This window comes from Tribolium castaneum, chromosome 5 (genome assembly GCF_031307605.1).
Source record: "Tribolium castaneum strain GA2 chromosome 5, icTriCast1.1, whole genome shotgun sequence".
NCBI lineage: Eukaryota > Metazoa > Arthropoda > Insecta > Coleoptera > Tenebrionidae > Tribolium > Tribolium castaneum.
Genome location: NC_087398.1, coordinates 14,065,685 through 14,089,632, shown reverse-complemented (window position 1 = coordinate 14,089,632; position 23,948 = coordinate 14,065,685). Strand labels below are relative to the sequence as shown.

General features: G+C 33.1%; 3 protein-coding genes and 1 non-coding gene across 6 annotated transcripts; 2 read left to right on the top strand and 2 right to left on the bottom strand.

Moving 5' to 3' along the window:
* Positions 1-3,253: 3,253 nt before the first annotated feature.
* LOC103314622 (hypothetical protein) lies at positions 3,254-3,623 on the bottom strand. The gene is made up of 2 exons (XR_010334145.1): positions 3,483-3,623; positions 3,254-3,434 (listed from the first exon to the last, which is right to left on the bottom strand). It is a non-coding gene; the product is annotated as a hypothetical protein (transcript).
* Positions 3,624-4,060: 437 nt separating this feature from the next.
* Positions 4,061-9,234, top strand: SelR (Selenoprotein R). 2 transcript variants are annotated; one of them, XM_008201082.3, is made up of 4 exons: positions 4,061-4,202; positions 4,252-4,356; positions 4,403-4,564; positions 8,870-9,234. In XM_008201082.3, the coding sequence occupies exons 1-4, from the start codon at positions 4,115-4,117 to the stop codon at positions 9,019-9,021; spliced, it is 507 nt and encodes a 168-aa protein (XP_008199304.1). In that variant the 5' UTR covers positions 4,061-4,114; the 3' UTR covers positions 9,022-9,234. The 2 variants fall into 2 exon arrangements, with proteins under 2 accessions (XP_008199304.1, XP_008199303.1); XM_008201081.3 differs by having other exon boundaries at positions 8,834-9,234.
* A 44-nt stretch (positions 9,235-9,278) lies between these two features.
* Positions 9,279-19,641, bottom strand: Pak (p21-activated kinase). 2 transcript variants are annotated; one of them, XM_015979979.2, is made up of 11 exons: positions 19,453-19,641; positions 19,075-19,339; positions 18,977-18,988; positions 14,818-14,986; positions 14,595-14,764; positions 13,545-13,837; positions 13,311-13,488; positions 12,395-12,596; positions 12,227-12,342; positions 10,129-10,347; positions 9,279-10,077 (listed from the first exon to the last, which is right to left on the bottom strand). In XM_015979979.2, exons 2-11 carry the CDS (start codon positions 19,336-19,338, stop codon positions 9,994-9,996), a joined length of 1,707 nt encoding a protein of 568 aa, XP_015835465.1. In that variant the 5' UTR covers position 19,339; positions 19,453-19,641; the 3' UTR covers positions 9,279-9,993. The 2 variants fall into 2 exon arrangements, with proteins under 2 accessions (XP_015835465.1, XP_967769.1); XM_962676.4 differs by lacking the exon at positions 18,977-18,988 and having other exon boundaries at positions 19,453-19,640.
* A 2,025-nt stretch (positions 19,642-21,666) lies between these two features.
* Positions 21,667-22,994, top strand: RagA-B (Ras-related GTP binding A/B). Its single transcript, XM_962757.4, has 3 exons — positions 21,667-21,816; positions 21,867-21,966; positions 22,015-22,994. Exons 1-3 carry the CDS (start codon positions 21,805-21,807, stop codon positions 22,827-22,829), a joined length of 927 nt encoding a protein of 308 aa, XP_967850.1. The 5' UTR covers positions 21,667-21,804; the 3' UTR covers positions 22,830-22,994.
* Positions 22,995-23,948: the final 954 nt, after the last annotated feature.

The window sequence follows — 23,948 nt, the reverse complement described above, 5'->3', positions numbered from 1 at the left end:
TTGGGCGCGTTATGTTGGCGATCACTTCGTTTATTTAAAATTCAAATGTGTTCAAATTAATTCCAAAAATTGGCAATGAAAATCTCTTAATTATATTTACTATAAGATTTAGTTTTTAAAAAATGTGGAAGAAATAAATCATGATTTATTGTGACCAATGTTGGGTTTGGTAATTTCAATTATAAGAGTGAGTATTTTACCGGACATTTAGCGTTAAGAGACTAATTTCGATTTATCAATTACTAAAACAGTGTCGAAATTGCCAAAACTATCAAATGAAACAAAAAGTAAAATCGGTTAGGCAACCAACATTACGCCGGACTGTAGAACGTGTCAATTTTTTTGTTTGCTGCCTTACCTATTCCCGCCCTTTAATTTTTATAATGTTTAACTTAATTTTTTAAAGCATTCTGTCTCAGATAAAAACTTGAGTTTAAAAAACTGTAATTCAATAGTTTTGAAATGGTGGAACTGGACTGCTGCCTGAGCGTTACAAATGGTTAAATAAAAAATTCCTAATTCAAATTCCCTGATGCCAACTCAGTCACTCGCCCTTGAACACCTTGTATGCTGCATTCAAATCACTTTTCTGATGTGTATTCAAGGGGCAGAACCTTCCGACCTTTAATTTTCTAATACAAGGTGTGCCAACTAACATTTGCACTCTCTAAAAACGCCGATTTCGTTCAAGATTGGAGAAATTACTGAAATAAGTCAATTTTAGTTTAAAGAATGACCAAATTTTTGTCTTAGTTTCAAAGTTATTTCTGTATCCTTGTTGAGTCCCTGTGGACTCAAAAAGTTACCCCTTCAAAAAGTTGCTTTCATTGTCTATGCAACCACGTACTTTTTTTCAATTTCGAACGTTTTGTTAGGAATTTCGAAATGTTTATGTTTCATTAAAATTTTCCAAATAGTCAATCTAAATACATTCGCTTAAATTTTGAAATTTTTTTTGCGATAAAGACTAAAAAATGCTATCGTATCTGCACTACTCTTTTTACGTATTGATAAAGTAACAAGAAATTAAGGCTGAAGGAAGTAAAATTATCAATTTTACCAAGTCTTTTACATTGTTTCTCCTTTATTCCGTAAATGATTGTCATTAAATTTTTGAAATGGTTCATAGTACACAACAAAAATGTTAGACAAAGTTTTGAAAATCAATTGCTCGTACCATTGTATGGAGGTTGGGTGCAGGAGGTGTACATTTTGAGCAATTTTTGAAAAATATCTCACTTTAACAAATGTATGATAAATTGAGTTATTTTTCAAAACTACTTTTATTTCCTCTCACAACAATCAAGGCAATGTCTTCTAAAATGAAAAAAATGATTTTCCCTCGGATATTCAATTCGATCTCTTTTTCTTTTAAAATTTTTTGAGGAGGGCTTTGTTAGTTTATTTTGTTACTTTAAAAACATTTATAAGTCAATTTATACCAAAAAATCGTTCAGGAACGGAAGGGTTCTAAATTGACAATTTTCAAAATAACAGTGATCATAAAACAATTTTCTGATTGTAGACAATAAATCGGTCGAAATTAAAAAAAAACTGCATCTTTGCATAGAAAATGAAAACAGCTTAAAAATTATGTCACTCGACCCCTTTTGCTATTTAAATTTTTTGATGGGTTAAGCTCTGGACTCAGGAGAGATGCAGAAATAACTTTGAAACTAACATAAAATATGATCTCTCTTTAAAATAAAATTAGCCAATTTCTGCACTTTTTTTTAAACTTTAACGAGAATGGAGATTTCAGGGGGTGCAAATTTTAGTTGGGACACCGTGTATATAAGGTGTTTTATGTAACTTTACAAAACCTGCCCCTAATGTACGCATCCAAATATACAAGTTACAAAACACAAAAAATACACATTTAATTTTTGAAAGCCCATAACAGTAGTTGTCAGACCAATGGCTATTTCATTAATAGCCATAAATTGCCGTTTTTCTATCAAGACACACCATGAATAAGATACTAATCTATTTATCTCAATCAATAACTAACTAAAAACGTTGAAATCTTTTGAAGGGCTGAACAATCTAGAGAAGACTATCCAATTTTTCAAAATTTCTAATCGAGTTCGTATCGGAATATGTATTGTTGGTGGCATTTTCCAGGCGCAGACCTCGTAAAATTATGTGAAACAGCCCGTATATAAATGATGAAATCCCAGCCACTGCTCCAAATATTTCCACAATTTTTAAGAGTTTTAAGAATTTTACGAATTAACAGTTGACAACTTCAAGTTAAAGCAAAAGTACAATAACAGGGTCAAAAGTATTTTGTTTTCTTTTTAACACTCACTGTTGAGGAGAATTAATCTTCGTTAAAGAGTACCTATCTTTTTTTCAGTTTTCAATATTTTTTTCTAAATAAAGTAGAACAAGTTTTAGGAGATTTTTTCACATACAGCCCAAGTAGAAGAGTGTGTCCGTTGTTTTCAAATAATTGTTCTAAAACATTAAGGAATATGGCTGAGCTTCGACGCTTTTTAAAATTAAAAAAATATTACTTTAAATACTTTAAAAGTATTCATTACGCGAATATAGTTATTAATAATACGAGTGCGAAACACACATTTAAAGTTCGGGGGCTGTCGTTATGCAACGAGCGTATGAGAGTTGCAAACCTAGACTCCTGAAAAATTTAAGCGTTTTCATATGAGTGTTATTAATTTTTTTTGTTGAAACATTTTAATTTAAAACGCGTTGTTACCGGAAACGTGTTTTAGATAGTATTTATAATCTAGGATTCAGATATTAAAAAGAAGGCTTCAAATGTTACCAACAAAAAAACTATTTATAATTATTAAATAAGTAATGTATAGCTTATTATGTTGTAACAACATACATATTTTACCTGACCCTATTTAATAAAGTTACAAAGGTAATCTCATAATAACTTTAAGCAAAGAAGGCAGTTTTTACATAAATATTTGTGTTTATACTGTTTCAATTTGTCTATAGGTGCAGTCAACAAACACATTACATATTTTCATGGTTTTATGATAATGATGATGACAATAAAATAAAATAAAAATCAATACCACAGTATCACAGACTCGTTTATTGTTTATTTTTAGCCGCAACTGAAACGACGATAAAAATACATAAAACAATATCTAATCACATTTTGGTGGTTTTCCATTTATATTTATTATTTCATAATATTTATTATAAATCTTAACAAAACATAAGTTAAAATTAAAACTATTACTTAATACCAAGCAAAAAAAAAACACATGCATAAAAAACTAGCTTTTAATTAACGATCTCGCCCCCACATAACTGAAAACCGTGCAAAAATTAGTGTTTTTCTATACTGGCATAATGATGCGACTCCCAATCCGGCTCAATAATAAAATCCCTGCTTTTCGGCCGATGCAACGGCGGCTCGTACTTCCAGGGGGGTTGCTTGAAAGGCACAGCTAAAGGGGGTTGTAAAATCACTCAAAAACCACCAAAACCGACAATACCTCTCCCAGTGGGCAAAATATCAACAACATACAGCCAATACAGCGCGTGGGCCACCACCCAAGACAGCCAAATCATCTCCTTATTGTAAAAAAAGGACGAGCGTTTTTGTGGCCACACGAAAATCAAGCCTTTTTGCTGAAATTTCGGTTTGTTCAAATTTTTAGGAATGAGGATTTTCTTGTAAATGTCATCGCGAGACGGCTTTTCGCAAAACTTGGCCGGTTTCGTTCGAACCCCTGAAAATATGTAATGGTTGAGACTGATTATGGGGGTGGGTTTGGCGCCCGGTTTTAAATGGTCAGATGTCATTCTAGTACTTGCGTTTTGAACTGGAATTTTGCGCGGCACTTTCGAATTTTTTTTGACATGTGTCAAATTTTAGCGAACCACTGTGTATATAACTGCGCGAATCTGGGGTAAATTAGGCGTGTCAGGCGTAATTAGCGTTTATTGGGGTTATTACGTTAATTGGGTGCTCAATTTACATAATTGTGTTTATAATTTGCGAAGTAGTGGTTGCGGTAAAGTGAGGTTAGGTCCAGTGTCAAAATAATGTCGCTTACGTAACGTGGAAATTCGGTCAATTTTGTATAAATATTGGCGCAACTAATCGTGTCCGCGCTCAAATGTGATGCATAAACACACGGGGGGACTGTTGGGTAGATCGGGCCGCTTTTTAGTCTACAGTTTGAGCAGGAAATTCGTAAATAATACACCAGGTGTTTGTCACTCGTTTCGCATAACACTTTTTATTTTGTGCTGCACTAGTGGTGAGGATGGCCGATAAAGTGGATAAGGCCGAGTTGAGGAATCGGCTCACTCCCATACAGTACCATGTGACCCAAGAAAAGGGCACTGAGCGACCGTTCACAGGTAGGGACCCATTTTTCGAATCATGATCCTACTTTTCTATGTACAGGGTGTTACAATAAAGTCTACGACGCGGGCACTTACGTCTGCATCGTCTGTGAACAACCACTGTTCAGTTCGGAGACGAAATACGACAGTGGTTGCGGCTGGCCTGCCTTCAACGATGTCTTAGACCAAGGCAAAGTCAAATTGACACCGGACACCAGTGGAGGTATTTTTTTGTTATGAAAAAAGATGAATGCGTGACCAGTGCGTGACGCCTTTTTTCCTAACAAGTTTTGAATTAATCTTATCACTTGAGTTTTGCGCTTCCTGTTGCACCACTTCCTAACCGAAACGAACGTATAATTCCAAGTTGCATCGTTTTAAATTTATGCATTCGGTGGTTAATTTTCTTATCTAAATTTAGGTTTGGTTCAAAGTAATGTAACATAAATTAACATTTATTTTAACGCAGCGATTAAACTTTCCTTCTGGCTGCTTACACGTCAAGGTTTGAGTAATTGTTGCATTGTTGCGACGTTCCAACATGTATTGAATCTATTTCAACCTAATTATTTTGATTCGCTCGATTACGATGGAATGTATTGTTGGGAAATTGAAAATGAACTTGGCCTCAAAATAATTCAAGTTCGTTCGTTTGAAACGCGTTTGTTGCTCGGATCGAAACTAGAGAATCAGATTTCTTTACGCAACATAAATTTCGATTTCCGTTAATGTAACACTAAAAATTGCAAATAATTGCTAAGGATCATAAGGTCATGACTATCGCACAATTATGTCTTGTCATCTTGAACTTCAAAGTGAATACTTCAGTTATCATTTATCAGTGTTGTCACTTAGCAGTAAATGATTAGGGATTTTATTAAATAAGTAATTAAAACAAATAAACAGTATATTTTCGTGTTGTACTGTTAATTATCACGTTCACACGTTATTTCCTTATTTTCTTTCAATTTATCGCTGGAAAAACCGTACAAAGTATTTAACTTGATTATATTACTTCCCGAAGTAAATAAAAAAAATTTATGCCAAATTTAAATTATAATTGCTATGTCTGAATGAATTTTTAAGCAAAATTATTTCGTTAAAATATTAACAAGTGATTGTGAGATATCGCCAAAATTGCCAGTCATATTAGATACAATTTGACTTGTTTTGTTGATGTAAATGCATACAGAATGTTCAAGCCGTTTTAGAAAAACATATGTTAGAAAATTAATCTTTTTTTTACAAAAGCCATAAATACTAAACACTTGACTCACCTAAAATTACTGTCAAATACGTGTTTCCGAAATTACCTCCAAACAAAGTTATGTTTGTTTTTTTTTAATAGAACACCTTATATTTTTATTGCATTTTAAATGTAGCTTTTAACACTGATGTTTTTAAAGGCATTGTCAACTTAAAAAACAACTTTGTCTTAAATGATAGTACTGAAAACGCTTACTACAGTAGTGAAAACCGTTTCTCTGTATCTGCTCTCTAACTAAAGTTTTCGCGAAATTCAAGACAAAATTTAGAACACAGTCTAGAAAGTCGTTAATTTTTGATTTTGTGTAAGATGTGTGAAAAGTGTTCAAATTGTCAGGTTTTTGGTGATTGAGTGACGTCAGATTCATTCTTTCGAAGCGATTATCTCGCTTATTTCTCATCTTAGGAAATTTTGAAAAGAGCCTACTGGTATAGAACGAACAACATTTTCAATTTCCGTGAAAAAATAAAACAGTAACAGTAAAATGAGTTGGTATTACCTTCAAGCTTTATTATTGGTTGATTTTGGGTAGTTTTTCAAATAATTTGTTTTATACAGGGTGTATCAGAACTCATTCCCCACTGGAGAGGTGCTAGTGGTAACAGTAATAGAGATGGCAAAAATGCAAAAAAATTTAGGTCTTTTATTCTTAGTTTGCGAGATAGAGAGGTCTCAAAATGACCAATCCCAGAAGCTCTCTCCCAGGTGTACTGCAGACAGTAGATGCGTTACTAAGAAATAAAAAATAATTCAAGTGCCCACTTTTATTGGCCGTTCTACCTATTTTTGTTTTCCTAGCGACGTGTTTTGTTCCCCTAAACCTCCAGAGCAATTTATGATTGGCTATTTTCAAACGTTCTTATCTCCCAAACGCAAAGAGTTAGAATTTTTTGTAAAGGAACTTTAGCTTCAGAATTGCCTAAACTATACGCACATTTCCGGTGGGGAGTGAGTTCTGATACAGGCTGTATATACTCTTTTTTTTTCAAATTATTACATAAAAACTAATAATCCCAGAAAAGTAGGACTTTCACCACAGTAAGAAAAAAATTCAAACTGAAAGCATATTTTTTTAACTCACTGCCATCAAAATGATAAAAAAAAATGAAAGGTTTGTTGCAAGTTGAATAACTTAGGAGTCGGTTTACAGAAATTGAAATTAAAATTTAATTTAAGATTAAACTATTCGAATTAAGTTTATTTATTGCATTGACAAACGTCAAGTTAATCACCTATTAAATTTTAATAAACGGTCTTAAAATTTTAAATTGAACAACCCTATTTTATATTTTCGCATTTAAAAATTTTTTAAGCTGTCTCTAAAAACATTACATTAGAAGTGACATTTTCAGCTAATAATAGGCCATTATTCGTCATTTATTACAGTGAAATATTTAAAATTTTAATATTTATGGCGAATCTGTAAATAATAATAATAAACAATTAAAATTAAATAATAATGAACAGATGGAGAGGCGACTTCAAAGAAAAATTAATAGAAAATAATAAAAACTAAAAATAAAAATCATAGAAACAAAAATTACTGCTAGTCTCTCAAGAAATAAGAAACAATTCTTTAAGATGAAAGGTAAAAAATTGAACAGGAAAAAATTCACCCAATTAAGTTAATTATTAAAAAACAAATTCTTAATTTTACTCTTGAATGTGAACACTGAATTTCCAGAATTAGAAATTTTGATAATTACTTTATTATGTGAATGATCTTTGATACAGTGCGGCACTTTAACAACTAAATTATGAAGTTTGATTTTGACAGTGACAATACTTTATCGAAAATGAAACTTACTCCTTAGCTAGAGACATAGAATATAGTAGGCTAGAGAGGTGTTCATGTTAAGAATAAGCGATAAATAAATTATTAACAAATGATATAAAAAAAGGTTAGCAATTTGTAACCACAGGTCTTTTTTCTGATACATGATCGTGCCTCTTCAAACGAAAAATAAAACGGCAGGAATTGTTTTGAATTTTTTTGCAGGCGATATTTGTTTAGATTGTCTAAGCAAGAATAGTAAATAACAAGTCCATAATTTATAAACGAAAGCACAAGGGTTTTACAAAGTTGTTGTCGAAGTTTAAAATTACAGGAAAGAAATCCCCTTCTACACTCCAACAAATGATCCGTGGTGAACCTACCATGGTTATGGCACAGTTTACCAATGAATAATGTACATTGTTGCTGAAATAACTTTTAAAGATAAATATGTTTCCAGTTATGAACTTTAGGCATTTGAAACTTTATGTTTTAGATGGACAATTTAATAATCTCTGAGAAGCAGAAACAACAAATATTCCCTATTTTTTGTTTCTGCCATTTAACTTTTTCGAATTATTCATTTTTAAACTTCTTAACTTTTTACGTTTTTTACGTTCCTAAGTGCAATGTGCTAACAAATTTAAGTTTGAACTTTACCCTATAAAGTGGTGAAGGTTCTACTTTTCTAGTATTTGTAATTTTGGTGTGATAATTTTTTAGGATACGCGTGTTTATTTCAAAAACAAAGCAGAATCGATTAATTCAAGTTTTTCTCAAAGTCATCAGTATTAAACACTACGTCCAAGAATGCAATAAAATTTAGGAATTTAAAAAAACAAGATTGTATTGTAGCTCTTTTCTAAGACACTCTGTATATTTGAAAACACTTTTAAGTGATGCAGGGGATTAGCATTACGGCTTTTGTAACGAAAAAGATTAATTTCCTAACATTTACAACTCAATAACGAACTTTTTCAAATCTCTGGTACACCTGTAGATTCATTTTAACGAGTGGTACCAAATTCTGTATTATCTACTTAAATCGTGTCATTTCCGGTCGGAAATATGAAAATTAAGTTGGTAACAATTTTCATGAGTGTTTAGGGCTGCCAACTTAATTTCAGTCATAGGCTCCCACAACCGTAAAATTAAAAAACAATTCTTACCTTGTCTCATGTTGGAACGGCCCCCACTTCCAGTTCCTCGCCGAAAACTTACGCTAAATCTGTGTGTTTTGATTTGGGTTGTTGGTATTTTATTCCTTTCGGGACGCTAATGTGACTTGTTTTCTTTTCATCTTCTCCTGTCCTTCCCTCGTCCTTTTTTGTTTCACCCGTCGCTTTTGTACAAAACGTCAAAATTACACTTTTGTTTTCGTTTTGGGTTTTTTTCGGTTTTGCTTTTGTTTTGATCCCATCCCATGGTCCTTTTCCTTCCCGCCTACTTAGTTGGAGCGAACCTACTACTCCTCATATCCCAACCAGGGCGGATAAGAACCGAAGTGACTTGTGCCCAATGCGGTGCCCATCTCGGTCACGTGTTCAACGATGGACCCATGCCCACGAGGAAGAGGTTCTGTATAAATTCGGCCTCTCTTAATTTCATCCCGGATAAAAAGGAGGGTGGTGATAGCTAGGAGGGACCACTAACCAATCAAAGTGATAATACTAACTAGTTAGGCCTACTGTTTTTATTTAGTCGTGTGATCAACTAATCGTTGAAGCCAAACTCGAATTTCTTACCTCGAATTGTTTTTGTTAGCTTTTGTGTTGTGTATTTATGCATATCGAATTAACATTTTTTAAGAGGCTTTACATTTTGTGAAACAATAAATTTGATAGAAAAGCAATGAGTTTTATTGTTTTTGTTTTGTTAAGTTGGCAGGGAAACTGATAATTATAAAATGATTTTATTTTAATTACCATACACAATCTTTCATTGGCAACAATATGCCTTCGAATATACCTTGGCAATCACAATATGAATTTTTCTTTGATAAATACTAGTGCAAAAATACTATAACTAGTTAAATCATCCAGACTAACACTCATTCTTCATCTATATAGACCTTTGACAGGCGTTTGTTTTACAATATAGCTTTTCCTAGTATTTCTTTACAAGTTTTTCTTCTTAACAAAATATAGATGAAACTAAAACGTTAACAAAATAATAAATAATTTCGATTATAAAATGATACTTTTTTAATACAAAGACTGGTCATAGAATTTATAGAGGAATAAAACCGAAAACAGGAACTACCCTGTAGCTACAAAAAATCGCATTTTCGATCAATCAAGCGCAAAAGCATAAAAAGAAGCTAGTGACAACGAAACGAAAAATCCCTACGCAGCGTTATTGTTGTGAAATTAGGCACACGTCTCCTGTCACTTATACGAACATCAGACCTCTATTAAATGCTTACGTCCCTAATAAAATACGACCCATATAACTAGAACTGCAAGCTAAAATAATAAAATATACGATTATGTTACATTATTGTTTTAAAAAAATCGAATGCATTTCTAGTAACATGGGAATATAGTCTCTCACGTATATATAATACAAAAGAAAATTGATAACGAACAGGACAAAAGCCTGAAACTTATCGCTAGTGTTGTTTTGCCGCTTCTTTCGCCGCCAAAATGAGCGGCGTCAGGCTGGCCAACGGTCGTGCCAACTTTAAGAAGGGATGCTAAAACAGGAATTAATTACTTCAAATCAGGGTTACCTCCAGGTGTTTTACTTTTAATAAATCGCGCGCCGACGCCCTTTTGTCGACTTCCACAGCCAAACATTGGTCTAGAAAATCTTGAAAGGAGGGCGACAACTTCTCCTTATCTTTAATATCGGGTTTGCCGTTGGTTGCAATCAAATACAGCGCCCTCAGCGGATTTTCGTTCAAATACGGCGGCTCACCTTCGATCATTTCGATCGCCATGATGCCCAACGACCACACATCGACCTGAAATCATCCACTTACGTTTGTACCTCTGTTGTTTGTAAAAGGGTAATAAAGCCATCAGTAATTAATTTTTGCGCAGTAAAAAACTAAAAGTGATCGGTATAATACAGGGTCCCAGACTTTTAGCTGACAGCTGACATTTAACTCAGTTAAAAGTTCCTATTAAGGTACTGAAGTTCCTATGACAAAAAATTGTGAGTTAAGTAAGTTAAGTGAGTTAAGTTTTTAGCTTATTAAATTATATTTTCTTGATTTAGTTAAAGGAAATTGCGGACCTTGCAATATTAAGCAGATACCTATTGAAAAAAATCAACATACTTATTTTATACAGAATACTACATTTACAAAATAGGCAACTTCGAAAATAAATAAATAAAACAACATGGGAAAGAAAAGAGCAACAAATGAGAAAAAAAAACAGAAAAATTGCTCTTGAAACAAAAATCTGATATAATTTTTATGCTTAGCTAAACCTCATACGTCGCCATTCGAAAGTTGGTCCGACACTTTTGAATCACTTTACACTCTGTATAATATTTTGCCCAGTAAAAATAATAAACGTTTAGTATCCAATACGCAACAGCAATGCGCCACTTGGCATTTTGAAGTAAGGTTAACTAGCGATACGGAGATGAGCTAGCAACTTGTGTTTTTTTATTTAAATTAAATTAGTCTAAAACTAAAGATTACTCAGATTTCAAATTTCAAATATAAATCACCCCTAACGCAAAAATAGACACATTTTTTTTTTCTTTCAAAGTTAGATAAGGATTTTCAACATCTTTCCGACATTTCAAAAATGTGAGGAGGCATTAAAAAATTTTATATAGCTAGGGACAACGGGATGAAACCTAAAATGTAACTAATGTTAGTTTTGAACTTCCCCTCGTAATATTAATGTTTTTCCTTGAAAATACTTACTCGTAAAATAAAAAGTTAATTTAACTTCATCTTTTAATTTATATTTATTGGTTTTTCAATTGGTATTCAAATTCGTTATTTTGGTCCTCAAATCCTTAATCCCAACCAAAAAAAAAACCTAAATATTAAATAAATGGACACTAACTAATATAGTAGTATAGTAATATAGTGTAAATGCTACTACGTGGTAATAAATTCAACTGTAGGTATATAATTGCGAAAGACTTTTTATCATTACCTCGAATTCTTTTTTTTTCCAAAATTTAAATAATTGCTTTTTTAAAGTTGTAACTTTAGAATACTACTTTGAAACTGGTGTGGACTTTTGGGCGTCTTCTATCACACTGTTTTTTTCGATTATTTTGAATTAGCGGGCTGTTTCAAATTTGTTGAGTTATAGTTTGTCCGATTTTCAACTTCATCTATTGAAATTATTACGTTTGCATTTTTCCGTGCTTAAGCTAAATATACCTAGACTTTTTATTGGTACCCACATTACAATATCTAAACAAGAAAGTTTACACATCCATTTTTTCTGACTTCACTCAATTCAGGAGCAATTTTTGAAGGCTCGAAGTAAATAAGTACTCACTAATTTCAATTTCATTGAACTATTTTATTCTTGATAGTAAAACAAAAAGAAAAATACGCAACAGTTTCACATATTTGTAGACTTTTGGCAGCTTAACTAATAAATAAAATGTCACGGTGCAGTTCGATTTTTTTAAGCTACATTTAAATCTGTAAGCCTAGCTTTGTGAAGCGTTATCCTGCAGTGACACCTTAGGGTTTACTTTTTTCACCTAAAGTTTCTTGTTTTTATCTAGCGTTTACTATTAGCGTTTAATTTTTTCCAATGTAAATTTATTTACTGTACATTTAATATTTTTACTGAACGAAAACATTTTACGTTTAAATAAAATCTCGTGCACTTAATTTGTGCCGTTTGTAAAATTACCTTAGGGCCGTATTGCTTCCGCGTGACGACTTCCGGCGCCATCCAATAAGGCGTCCCCACCATCGTCGTTCTTTTTGATTGTTCGGGACTTATTTGAGCACAGAAACCGAAATCAGCTGCAAAATAATTAGTTAGAAAGGAGAGGTTGGATATGGATTGGCGACGTACTTAATTTGACGGAGCCGTCAAGTCCGAGGAGAATATTGTCCGATTTAATGTCCCTATGGATGACTTGGTTTGAATGGAGAAAGTCGAGCGCTTGAAGGACTTCTCGACACACAGCCGCGATTTGACCCTCGTCCATGCACGTCTCCGTTACTACGTCAGTCAGTGAACCGCCTGGTAAATATTCCATCACAACCCAGAGTTCCTGGAATTCAACATCAACAATGGGTAGGAAAATAAAGCATTTTAAGCAGACAAAACCTAAAAATTATTTTCAATTTGTTCTGTAACTAAACTTATTTTTTTATTTTATAATTAAAATTATAAATTTATTCAAAACTGCCAACTAAAAACAGGGTTATTCAAATAAGACTGGTCTAGTAAAAATGCGACACAAAATAAATTTTATAAAGCTATCGGGATTCCTGTTATAATATCATGGTTAAATAATACATATGTATGTATTAGCTGTTTCAAAACTATATAGAAATGCCAACGTTCTTTAAAATGAATTTACAGTTCCAATAAGAGATCTAATCATTAATAACTATTTTACATTTTTATCAACCTTGTTTAAAAAAATAATTCGGTAAAATGCGACGTTGGCGTTTCTATAGTTGCTACGGTAATGTTTATCTGATTGGTGTTGCTGTTTTAACTGCGGTTTAAATTTAATCTCTCCATTAAATACGTTACCAGAAATTGGGCCTTAATTTTTTTTAAACTTTACAAAAAACAATATAATAACTTTATATTATTATGGATAATTTTTTTTTCGTTAAGCTCATTTTGATTTTACTTTTTAGGCAATGGTTTGTTAAACTGTTCATTAATTTATACGTTTTACAATTATATAATTAAAATACATTTATATAATTCTTTTAAATCTACGTTAAGCGAAGAAAAATACACCACTTACCTCGTTCACAAGATAACTGTCTAGATAATTCACTACATTTCCGTGTTTGTTTTCTCGCATGACTAGAATCTCATTGATAATCAGTTCTTTCTTAGGCTGTTGTGATAAATTCATTTGTTTGATGGCAACTTCTACACCTGTGGACGTTTCCATCGCCGTGTAAACAGTTCCCGAAGCACTAGAAAAAAAAAACAAATGAAACATATGACACAAACAACACCACCACCCACTCACCCTTGACCAATCTTATCGATTTTGGTGTATTTTCTGATTGGATCACCGACCGAAACAATACTTCTCAATTTTTCCAAGATTTCTTCATCGCTCATTTTTTTCTTTCGTTTTTCCGACGCTGCTCTTGACATTTCAGGACCGGCTTGGTTCTTGTTTCGATCGAGGATGGGCGCCGGCGGCGTCGAATTCGCGTTGGCTCCATGTGTCGGCGTCGTATGGGCCGGACTCAGGCTGTGGGTCGGCGTCCCGACGCTGTTATTTGTTATCTGAACCTCTTCGATTGGTTTTGTGTACTGAAATTGTTTTCTACTTTGCAATAACGTTTAGGAACATTCATAGGGAACATTTATTGTGGTATCGCCACCGTTACGATGGAAACGATGATTTTTTTACCATAAGTGACAGTTGTCATTACCCATCAGCAAAAAGGAACTAAATTATAAAAATATTTTTGATTTTCTTAAGATATTTGTTACAAAAAATATTGTACCTACCTAACTTGTTTGGAAAACAATTTCCCACATTCGCACTTCATGCAACACTCGTGTCACAAATTGCTCATGTGAGAAATTGTACTTTCCAAACACCTTAGGTAAATAACTACATATTTTGGTCTCGACTACTGTAATTGACATTTTTACACATTTTAAAGGTATTTATGTAGTTTCCCGCACGCGGTGCCATAAAATACCCCGAAAAAAGTAGATACTTTACGGTTAATAAAGTCTATTAATGTTGGGAAAATATTACGCTCTTATTTATCTATTTGGTATTCAAAAATAATCACAATTTTATTTTTTCTGCTAAATTTTAATCAGCGCCATCTCTTGGTGAAAATAGTAAAAACAGAGATCCGTCATGTGTTGAAAAATCGAAATTTAAATTAATCGAAGAACGATCTTTGTACAAAAAGTTTTATACATTATTTATGCATTAGGTATTTTACAACGTTCAGTTTTATTAAAGCACTTAACTTCACGCTGTAAAATATATACTACCTACCGCACGTGTAATGTAATTAACTATTACATGACAAATTTTGTAACTTACAATGCTTTTGGTGCGTTCGGGGCGACTGGCGATAGGTGGCGGAGGCGCTTCGTCTTCGATTTCGGAACTGGCGGCGTGCGCTGGACTGTGGTAGGAATGTGAGCCCCCTTCGGCCTCCGTCGGCGTTGTGCTGCTCGGACTCGAACTGGAAACGCGGCTCAATGACGAACCTGCAAAAAATGATTCCAACCTCATAACTACATTTTTCTTGTTTTCAACCCACCTGAATGTGTTGCTGTTGTGGTTTTCGTCATGTATTTAGTGTTTGGCGGTTCTTTTGTTGTATTATCAAACCAAGTGAGAACATCGAGAACGGCCTGGGGGTTGTTCTTTTGTTCCTGTTTGCTGATGTTGGAGTTCATTAACAGTCGAGACCATGCTTCCGGCATTCCCTATTAACACAAAACAAAAACGAACATCTAAAAAGTTTGCCGAAATTTACTTTGATTTTTTCTGCAAACTGTGCCGTTTTTATATACAGTGTGAGAGATGTGCGCTTTACAATTAGTAAAGTCTGAATGAAGTGAGGTAAGTTTAATTGTTATCTTAAGAAAAAGTCGGTGAGCATATGGTGGACGAAGTGGAGAAAGTGACAATACCGTTTGCACTGTTTGCAAAACCTTTTAGTAAAAATTGGCGAAAGAAGAACTCCAGGACGCAAAGACAGAATTTCAGGGGCCCTATTACTGGAAAAAATAGATGACGAATAATATTATCATCATCACACATGGTAGAGACAAATAAAAAATTGTTTTATTTTTTTATTATTTTAATTTCTTATTTTAATAACTATTTTCATTTCAGTTTTAAAACTCCTGTGCTTATTCTCGTAATAACGAAATCATCTTACAACGGTTTCATTTAATGAAACTTTAAGCTCAACTATGTTTTGTTTACTTACCTCGAAAATATATGGTTCTTTGTTCAACCGAGGATTAAAAAATAAAAAATGTAAATTTGTTTCATTAATAGCTTTATTTTATGGTTAGAGGTTCAAACACATTTTCTAGTGCATGAATATTTTAAACCAAAATTTCGAATCGTCTTAAAAATCAAGCTACGTTAATAAGATAACATGAGAAAAAATTTTGATTGAAAGAAAAAGGTTTACTCCGAAGAATGTTTGCGAACTAGCAAAAGTTTAAGTAATGTATTTACTAATAGGTAGATTAGATAGTAAATCCATTGCAGTTATTTTGTTTCATTTACGAACTACAATCAATTCTACCGATCATTTCCACGAAAAATTATTAATCAGAACTGATGAATAAATACTTGTGGTTTTACCATGTGTGTAATTATGCCATTTTAACCAATAGTTTATTGAATGAATGGTTTCTTAAACCTCATTTCACAAAACTATTCTACTCTGAATTCCTACAAAAAATAAGAAGCTACGAAAAAATAAATCTAATTTATACAGGTTCAATGCATAAAAAGCGCCTAAATATTATAGGAGCAAGAGACCAAATATCTACAATAAATCAGGAGACTGAATGAATCACTCAAAATTTGTACCTTTTCACAACATCGTGCTATTTATAGGAAGATATTTTGAACCTAATTACATTCAGATTCACCAAGAACGAAAATTACTGTCCTGCAATAAATCATGTCGGATTTGACTATTTCAAGAAGACAAAAATACAGAGTGTTTTACAGCTTCAGTCAGAGAGATTTTCTGATACAAAGAAACAGATGCCATATACAAGGTGTATGAAAGTGAAACATCGCATGGAAAACCCCAAATTAATCATTACTAAATGAGGGGTGGTGAGACATGCAAGAGAAATTATTAATTAGAGTCGAGGGTACGACATGACACATCTCATGTGTTTTGGTACCACAATGGAGTGGGAAGAAAACAACCAATCAATTCTTCAGGCTTCTAAGCATGTGACGATTTGAGAAAAACAATTACACGGTGTTTCACATAATTCTACGAAGCCTGCGCCTGTGACACTGCATATTCCAATACGAACTCGATTACAAATTAAAAAAATATTCTAGATTTTGTTCACCCCTTCAAAAAATTGCAACATTTTTAGTTGCTTACCCCTGACCTTGATATGAACTTTCACGGAGGGTTAATTTTACTGTGTGATCAAAACCTCTATCTTGTAAACTAGCCGTTCAGTTTAACTATGAGGAATACGCCTGTCATGTCAGATTTAACGTAACATTTTGTTTGCAGGACCAAATTAGGGGTAGATATAATTATAAATATTTAATGTAAATTTACAAAATGTGAAAATATACATTATTGTAAATAATATATTTAACCATCATAAAGTAAAATTGATTAAAATAGTATGTAAATAACTAAATACAGTGAGCGCCGAAATAATTGAATGATCTTATTACGTCAAATATTTTGTTTTGGCAAAAATGCTCGAGCAGGTCAATTAAAAAAAATATACAATCTTCACTTAATTAAAAAATGTCTATTACAAAAAATATCCGGATTGATTCGGACTGTACAAGGAAAGTTTGTCCACAGTTATGTTTATTGTCAAGAGGTTGATGGAGGGTACTTCGAAAATATTTTTTAAATAAAGAAGAAATAAAGTACACCTTTTTTTTCTTTTATTTTGTTATCTTAAAATTTTGTTTTTTCACGTCTTTTTGAATGATTTTTTTAGCTTTGTTTAAGCGGTTTTTAATATTTAGGCATTGCCATTTTGACAACGAAAGATCTATCAAAATAACTAAAAAATGAAGGTGTTCTACTAAAAAAAGTGTTGATGACGTCATTATTCAAAATATAAAAAGGGGAGAATTTTAAATCAATTTGAGAGTTGAGTATTTTTAAAAAAGACACTTGATCTGTTCGAGCAATTTTGTCAAAATAAAATATTTGCGGTTTTTACGCATTCCACCCCCAATATCTACTACTGTAAACAAAATGTTACGTCAAATTTGATATGATAGACGCATTCCTCATCGTTTAAAACCCCAGAACACAAAATTAAAACTAAATTGAACGTTTAGTTTACAAGCTTGAGGGATTTATCACGGATCTAAGCATTTCCTACTCAGTGTGACGTCTCTTGATAGAACAAATAATAATTATTTCTGAAAAAAAAGCATTTACTACTATTAATGAAACATTAATTATTTAATTTTTCACTAGACCCAAAAATGACATATTTAACCAGCCAGTTTAAATGACTTACTCTTTATCCAAATTGTTTAACTTAAAGATATCGTTTTTCCATGTACTGTGATTTTGGCTCAATTTTTACAGATACTACTCAATACTACTACTTAAATACTAAATGCTACTACTTAAAATAAAAACAATTTCAAGCAGTTTTTTGTACAAAAGCAATTCATTAATAATAAATTATAATTATATAGATTATATATAATAATAAAATTATATGTATGTTAATTCTACCGAGTAATAAAACGCATCAAATACCACAACTTTTTTGTATAACATTTTGCAAAATTTTTAATTATTATTTTCACTGTTTTCCTCCTTCCTTTTATCCAAATGAGCCGCTCAATGTTTAGTAATTATTTTGTATTCATAGCAACAATTTGGGAAACTTTTATTGCAAAGTTTAAAACAGAAAAAATGTTTTATTTGTTGAGCTCTGTTACCTGTTAAAATTAACATACGTCTTTGTTACATTCTGTATTATTGTGTAAATGTATTCTCTGATAATCAATTTATAAGATATACCTTTTTTACACCTAAGTATATGAGTTATTTTTACTTAAACAAATGGAGTACAATCGACCGTCTATAAAATATTTTGTAGATACGGTGCTTTACTTTGGGAAAAGGAATGTTCAGTTACTGTTTATGAACAATAAAATTGTGTTTATTAATATCGGTTAAATTTAATGAACAGTTAAAAACAATCGTTTCTGTGGATTTATTCTACTAATAAATTTAACCGACCCTTAGGCAAAGAATTGTTAGTGAGTATTTAAATGAATCTAAGCGTAAAAATAAAGCAAAACATGTAAAAAACTCTAAAAAAATTTTTTACTGTTTTTGCTTGGACAGCCGCTGTGATTAGTTTGATAACTACTTTCATGGGTTGCCGAAAATGAAATAATTAAATGGGTATTTTTTGTATCTAGTGTTTAGTGGCTTTTGTATATTTAGGGGCGCAGGCCTCGTAAAGTTGTGTGAAACACTCTGTATTTACAAATAGATAGTCGCATTCATGCACTAGAGATTAGGTTGCATTTTCTGATATCTGAAAAGGAAACGAAAGTAGGGCATGGCGATGTAACAAGTCCACTCTGTATAGTACATACAGGATGGTTTTGCCAAATCGTCAGATGGGAAAGGGATGAACCCCTAAAACCAAAACAACCATTCTATCTAGATGCAACTAAACAAAACACTTTCGGCTACTTACTTTGAGTGGCAGCTTGCAACAGAATGCTCAGGTTAATAAAACTCAACAAAAAAACAAGCCCCTACCCTTACTGGAAGCCACAGCACACCCAAACTCACCGTGAACTCTCCGGAGACGGGGTCGAAGCCCACATGGACCGTGTGCTCGAAGTTGGTGGGATAGGAGATGTTGGGCTTGTCGGAGGTGTACGTGGACAATTTGCTCGCTTTCTTCGACTTGAGGTTCTTCTTCTTGCGGTCGGCGTCGTCGGGCTCCTTGGGCAGGGGCCGGTCCATCGCCAGCGAGTTGGAGAGGATGTCGGTGCCCCGGTTGGAGGTGAGGCGCACGGGGGGCGCCGGAGGCTTCTCCTCGTCAGAAGACATCCTGGCGTCAACGAGCAGATAAGAGGCCGGGGGCGATTTCAGCGGAAAGTATGGGCGCGCCGGTATGCGTCAGCCCTTAAGACTTGTCCTTCACAAACAACGATCCGAACCTACCTTAAGGTGTGACAGGCACTGGTTTAGTCGATGCAGAACACTCACAACAATCACACACTTGCAAATTCACAGAATAACTAAGCACATTTAGTGAGGAATATCTACAAAATCCATATCTAATCACCGATTACTTTTGGAACGACCACCATCTTGCTGACACCGGGTGGTGCACGTACGTCATGCGGGGGCGTTCCGTCTCTCTTTGCCTCTTAGAAGTAGAAAGAAATGGACGGTGCGACGCGTGTCTGAGATTGGGTCCTACAATTTAGTAACCAAACTGACAATATCTGGGGTTTTTACTTTTAAGCAAGTTTTGGCCTCTCTTTTCAAATCTTGAAGTAAATAGAGGAATTACTTTAATCTACGACTATGCGTTGTTATAACAATTTCTGCATTCGTCATTTACATTCATTTTACATTCGTGACTTAAAACAAACACAATAAATTTTAATTATTGTTATCTTCTGGTATAAGCAAAGGTGGCTCGTACCTGAAATTATATGGGGTCAAAATCTTTTAAATTTTCGTTTGAGTTGTATAGCAATAATTTAAATATGTGTTAATTTTCAAATAATTGGGACGCATACAAAATTATTCAAAGTAAAACAATACAATGTAAAAACAGCATCCCTAAAACAGTCCAAAGTAAAAACATCCAACGATTTAAATAGAAACATGTTTCGGTGTTGGCCGTATTGCCGAAGGAGTAGTTCTAACAGTGTGTTGGCAACAGATTTGAAAATATTTTTGTGGGTAATTTGCCACACTGCAACCAAACTTGGTTATTCTTGACAATGAGGAAGTTTCCAATTTTTCAAAATGTTATTATTTATTATTAGCATAATCAAATCAAGAACTTAAAAAAATCATTTGATAGCTTTAAAAATAACAAAAATACAGGACGTTTTACATAATTTTACGAAGCCTGCGCCTATAAAATGCCACCAACAATACATATTTCAATACGAACTTGATTACAAATTTTGAAAAATTCGATAGTCTTTTTTATTTTGTCACCCTTTCGAAAAATTACAACGTTTTTAGTTAGTTAACGATTAAGATAAATAGATTAGATTAATTAATATTCATGCCGTCTCTTAATAGAACACATGATAATTGCTTGTGATAAACATAAATTTATGACTATCAATAAAACAGTCATTAGTTTGATACCCTACTGTCATGGGTTTTCAAAAATTAAAAATTAAAGAGTTATTTTTTATATCTAGTGTTTTGTGACTTTTGTATATTTAGGTGCAAACTTTAGGCGCAAGCCTCGTAAAGTTATGTGTTGTGATGATTCAAGTAAATTGTTTAAAGCAATAAGTCACTCATAAATAATGTGTAACTAGTAATAATCCAGTTTAATAATCACATAAAAATCAGCTTTTGCTATTAAATACTTAATTTTTTTCTATATGCCTTCCAATTTTTTCAGAATTTTTCTACAATTCTTAAATAATAATATTAATTAATAAGAAATATTTGTATTATAGTTATTAATAATACAAGTGCGAAAACTCGCTCAAAGTGCGAGGGCAGTCGGGTAAGCAACGAGCGTTAGCGAGTTGCATAGACACCCGAGAACTTTAAGCGTTTTCGCATGATTGTTATTCAATTTTATTTTGTTGGAACAAAACGTGTTTTAAATTAAATTATTTTTTTTAATTTATTTATTTTTTTTTTTATTTTAAATTTTAAGTCTAAACGTGTTATTAAATTAAATTTACAACACGTTGCTATGAGAAGCGTATTTTTATAATAATAAAAACACGTTGATATAGAAAACGTGTTTTAAACTAGTGTTTAAAATATAGGATCCAGATATTAAAAAGATGGCCTAAATTGTTACAATCTCTGTACCAACAAAAAAAAGTTGAAATGTTTGTATCAGCGAAGGAGTTTTAGAAACATGTTTAAGGTCTCATAATTTTTTTAATTGTGCGAATATAAAAAAAGTACTATTAATTTTATATTTATAAAAGCTATTAATAGTATTAATTTCAAAAAATACAAACATCCTCAACAACCAAACAAATTCTTATCAGGTTGGTACTGCAAAGAGCACCAAAATCTTTGGACATTTTTTAAGGACATAAATGTGTATTTTATTTTATTTTATTTTGTGAACAAAATTGATGAATCTCATAATTGACATCAAAGCTTCTAGAATTGCCAAATTTTCTGAAACTTTCAAAAAATGCAAAGTTGGCGAGAGCCCAGCTTACGAGCCGCCACTGGTCAGAAAAACATCACATTAGACGCATTTGACGTTTTGATTTTGATATATCGCGTCCTGTGTTTAGAGTATAGATTACAAATTTTATTTTGAGTCAACAAAACGGCCACAAAATGAAGAAGAAGGTTTGTTAGGGCGTTCCGACAGCCCCCAACAATTAACCGAAATTTTGCAGGTCCTGTTAATGGGTAAAAGCGGCTCCGGCAAGACTAGCATGAGGTCAATAATTTTCGCCAATTACATCGCCAGAGACACGCGGAGGTTGGGGGCCACCAGTAAGCACACTGTCCCACGTCTGGACATTTAATAAGGGTTGGTTTTAGTCGACGTGGAGCACTCACACGTCCGATTTTTGGGCAACTTGGTCCTGAATTTGTGGGACTGTGGGGGTCAGGAGGCCTTCATGGAGAACTATTTCGCGTCACAGCGTGACAATATTTTCAGAAATGTGGAGGTCCTTATCTATGTTTTCGACGTGGAAAGCCGGGAGTTGGAGAAAGACATGCACTACTACCAGTCGTGTCTTGAGGCGATTTTACAAAACTCACCAGAGGCTAAAGTGTTCTGCTTAATCCATAAAATGGATCTTGTGACTGAGGACCAAAGAGAAATTATTTTCAAAGAACGCGAGGCGGATTTAAAACGATTGTCACTACCACTTGAATGTACTTGCTTTAGGACTTCAATCTGGGATGAGACTTTGTACAGAGCTTGGTCAAGTATTGTGTACATGTTGATTCCCAACGTCAAAGAACTGGAAAATAGTCTGCAACAGTTCGCGAATATTGTCGACGCTGATGAGGTGCTGTTGTTTGAAAGGGCAACATTTTTGGTGATCTCGCACTGCCAGAGAAAACATCACCGAGACGTACACCGGTTTGAAAAAGTCTCAAATATAATAAAACAGTTCAAATTGTCGTGCTCCAAACTTGCGGCGCAATTTCAGAGCATGGAAGTTCGAAATTCGGCGTTTGCGGCCTATATTGACATGTTCACTAGCAATACTTACGTAATGGTGTGCATGTCTGACCCGCAGATTCCGTCAGAAGTGACTCTAATCAATATTCGGAATGCTAGGAAACATTTCGAGAAGTTGGAGAAGGTTTCGAGCTCAGCGCCGGCCATTGGACACCGGTAGGAAGCAAGGGGAAAGTCTTGTGCCAAATGAAGAGTACAATTAAGGTTCCAATTCAGCATATCCGGATTTGTAATGTCTGCAATACTTGAAATATTAATTTTATTTATTGTAATAAGGTGCTATAAACTATAGCTATGTGCTATATAAAAGAGATTAATATCCAAACGGTATTGTATTAATATTTTCGAGAATAACCCCATTCTTCTGTTTCTATTTTAATTAAAAGTTCTTTAGTTTTAGTATCTCTGGTAATCCGAATATATTGTGTACTGATTTTACAGTCTTTTTTCGCCTTTAACTTTGGACCAGCTCTGCTGGACTTTTCTAAAATATTATTTATACTATCGGAATTAATCTTTTTGGACGTTTTATAGTTTAAATAATGGAAATCCTTTAATTTTCAAACAACTTCATACCTGTATTAGTCTTATACGTCCTTACTTCTTACCTAATTCATCAGTCCAATCAACCAATAGACAACCTGTTTTAACAGTGTTTTTGCTGTTACCTATATAGTATACAATGCTATCTGTATCATAATAATATTACACACTCTCCTAATAGTATAGGGTTTTCCAAGGTTGCGTAATCGGTCTATAACTTTTTTGTTAGTTGAAATATTGCCATTCCGTTTTCATTATCCGATAGATCGACTTGAAGTCCATAAATTAAAAATACTTTCATTATACACAGGGTGTTGTATACAGGCTGGTGAACCAAAGGTATATTTTCTTTAAATGGAACATCCTATATATTTCTACATAATTAGATTCTGGGCAAAAAAATAATCTAAATTTATATAAGCTATTATTGGTCTATCTATTTTCGTTTCGGAATGATTCAACTTTTCGTTATAAAAAAGAACAATTTTTGAAAAATCACTGCGAAGTCGCCTATGACTATTTTCCGATAAATTTGCAACAGAAAATTTAGAATATCCTGTAGTTTTAGGAAATAGTCTGAAACACGCAGGCAGTGTACAGGGTGTGTCAAAACGTAAAAAGTTGAATAACTCATTTTTTTCAAATGGAACACTATATATTTTTTTAAACGTATCGATAGCATTTTTATAAGATCTCGAACGATATGCGGTTTGTATAGGAAATTAGAAATATTTTT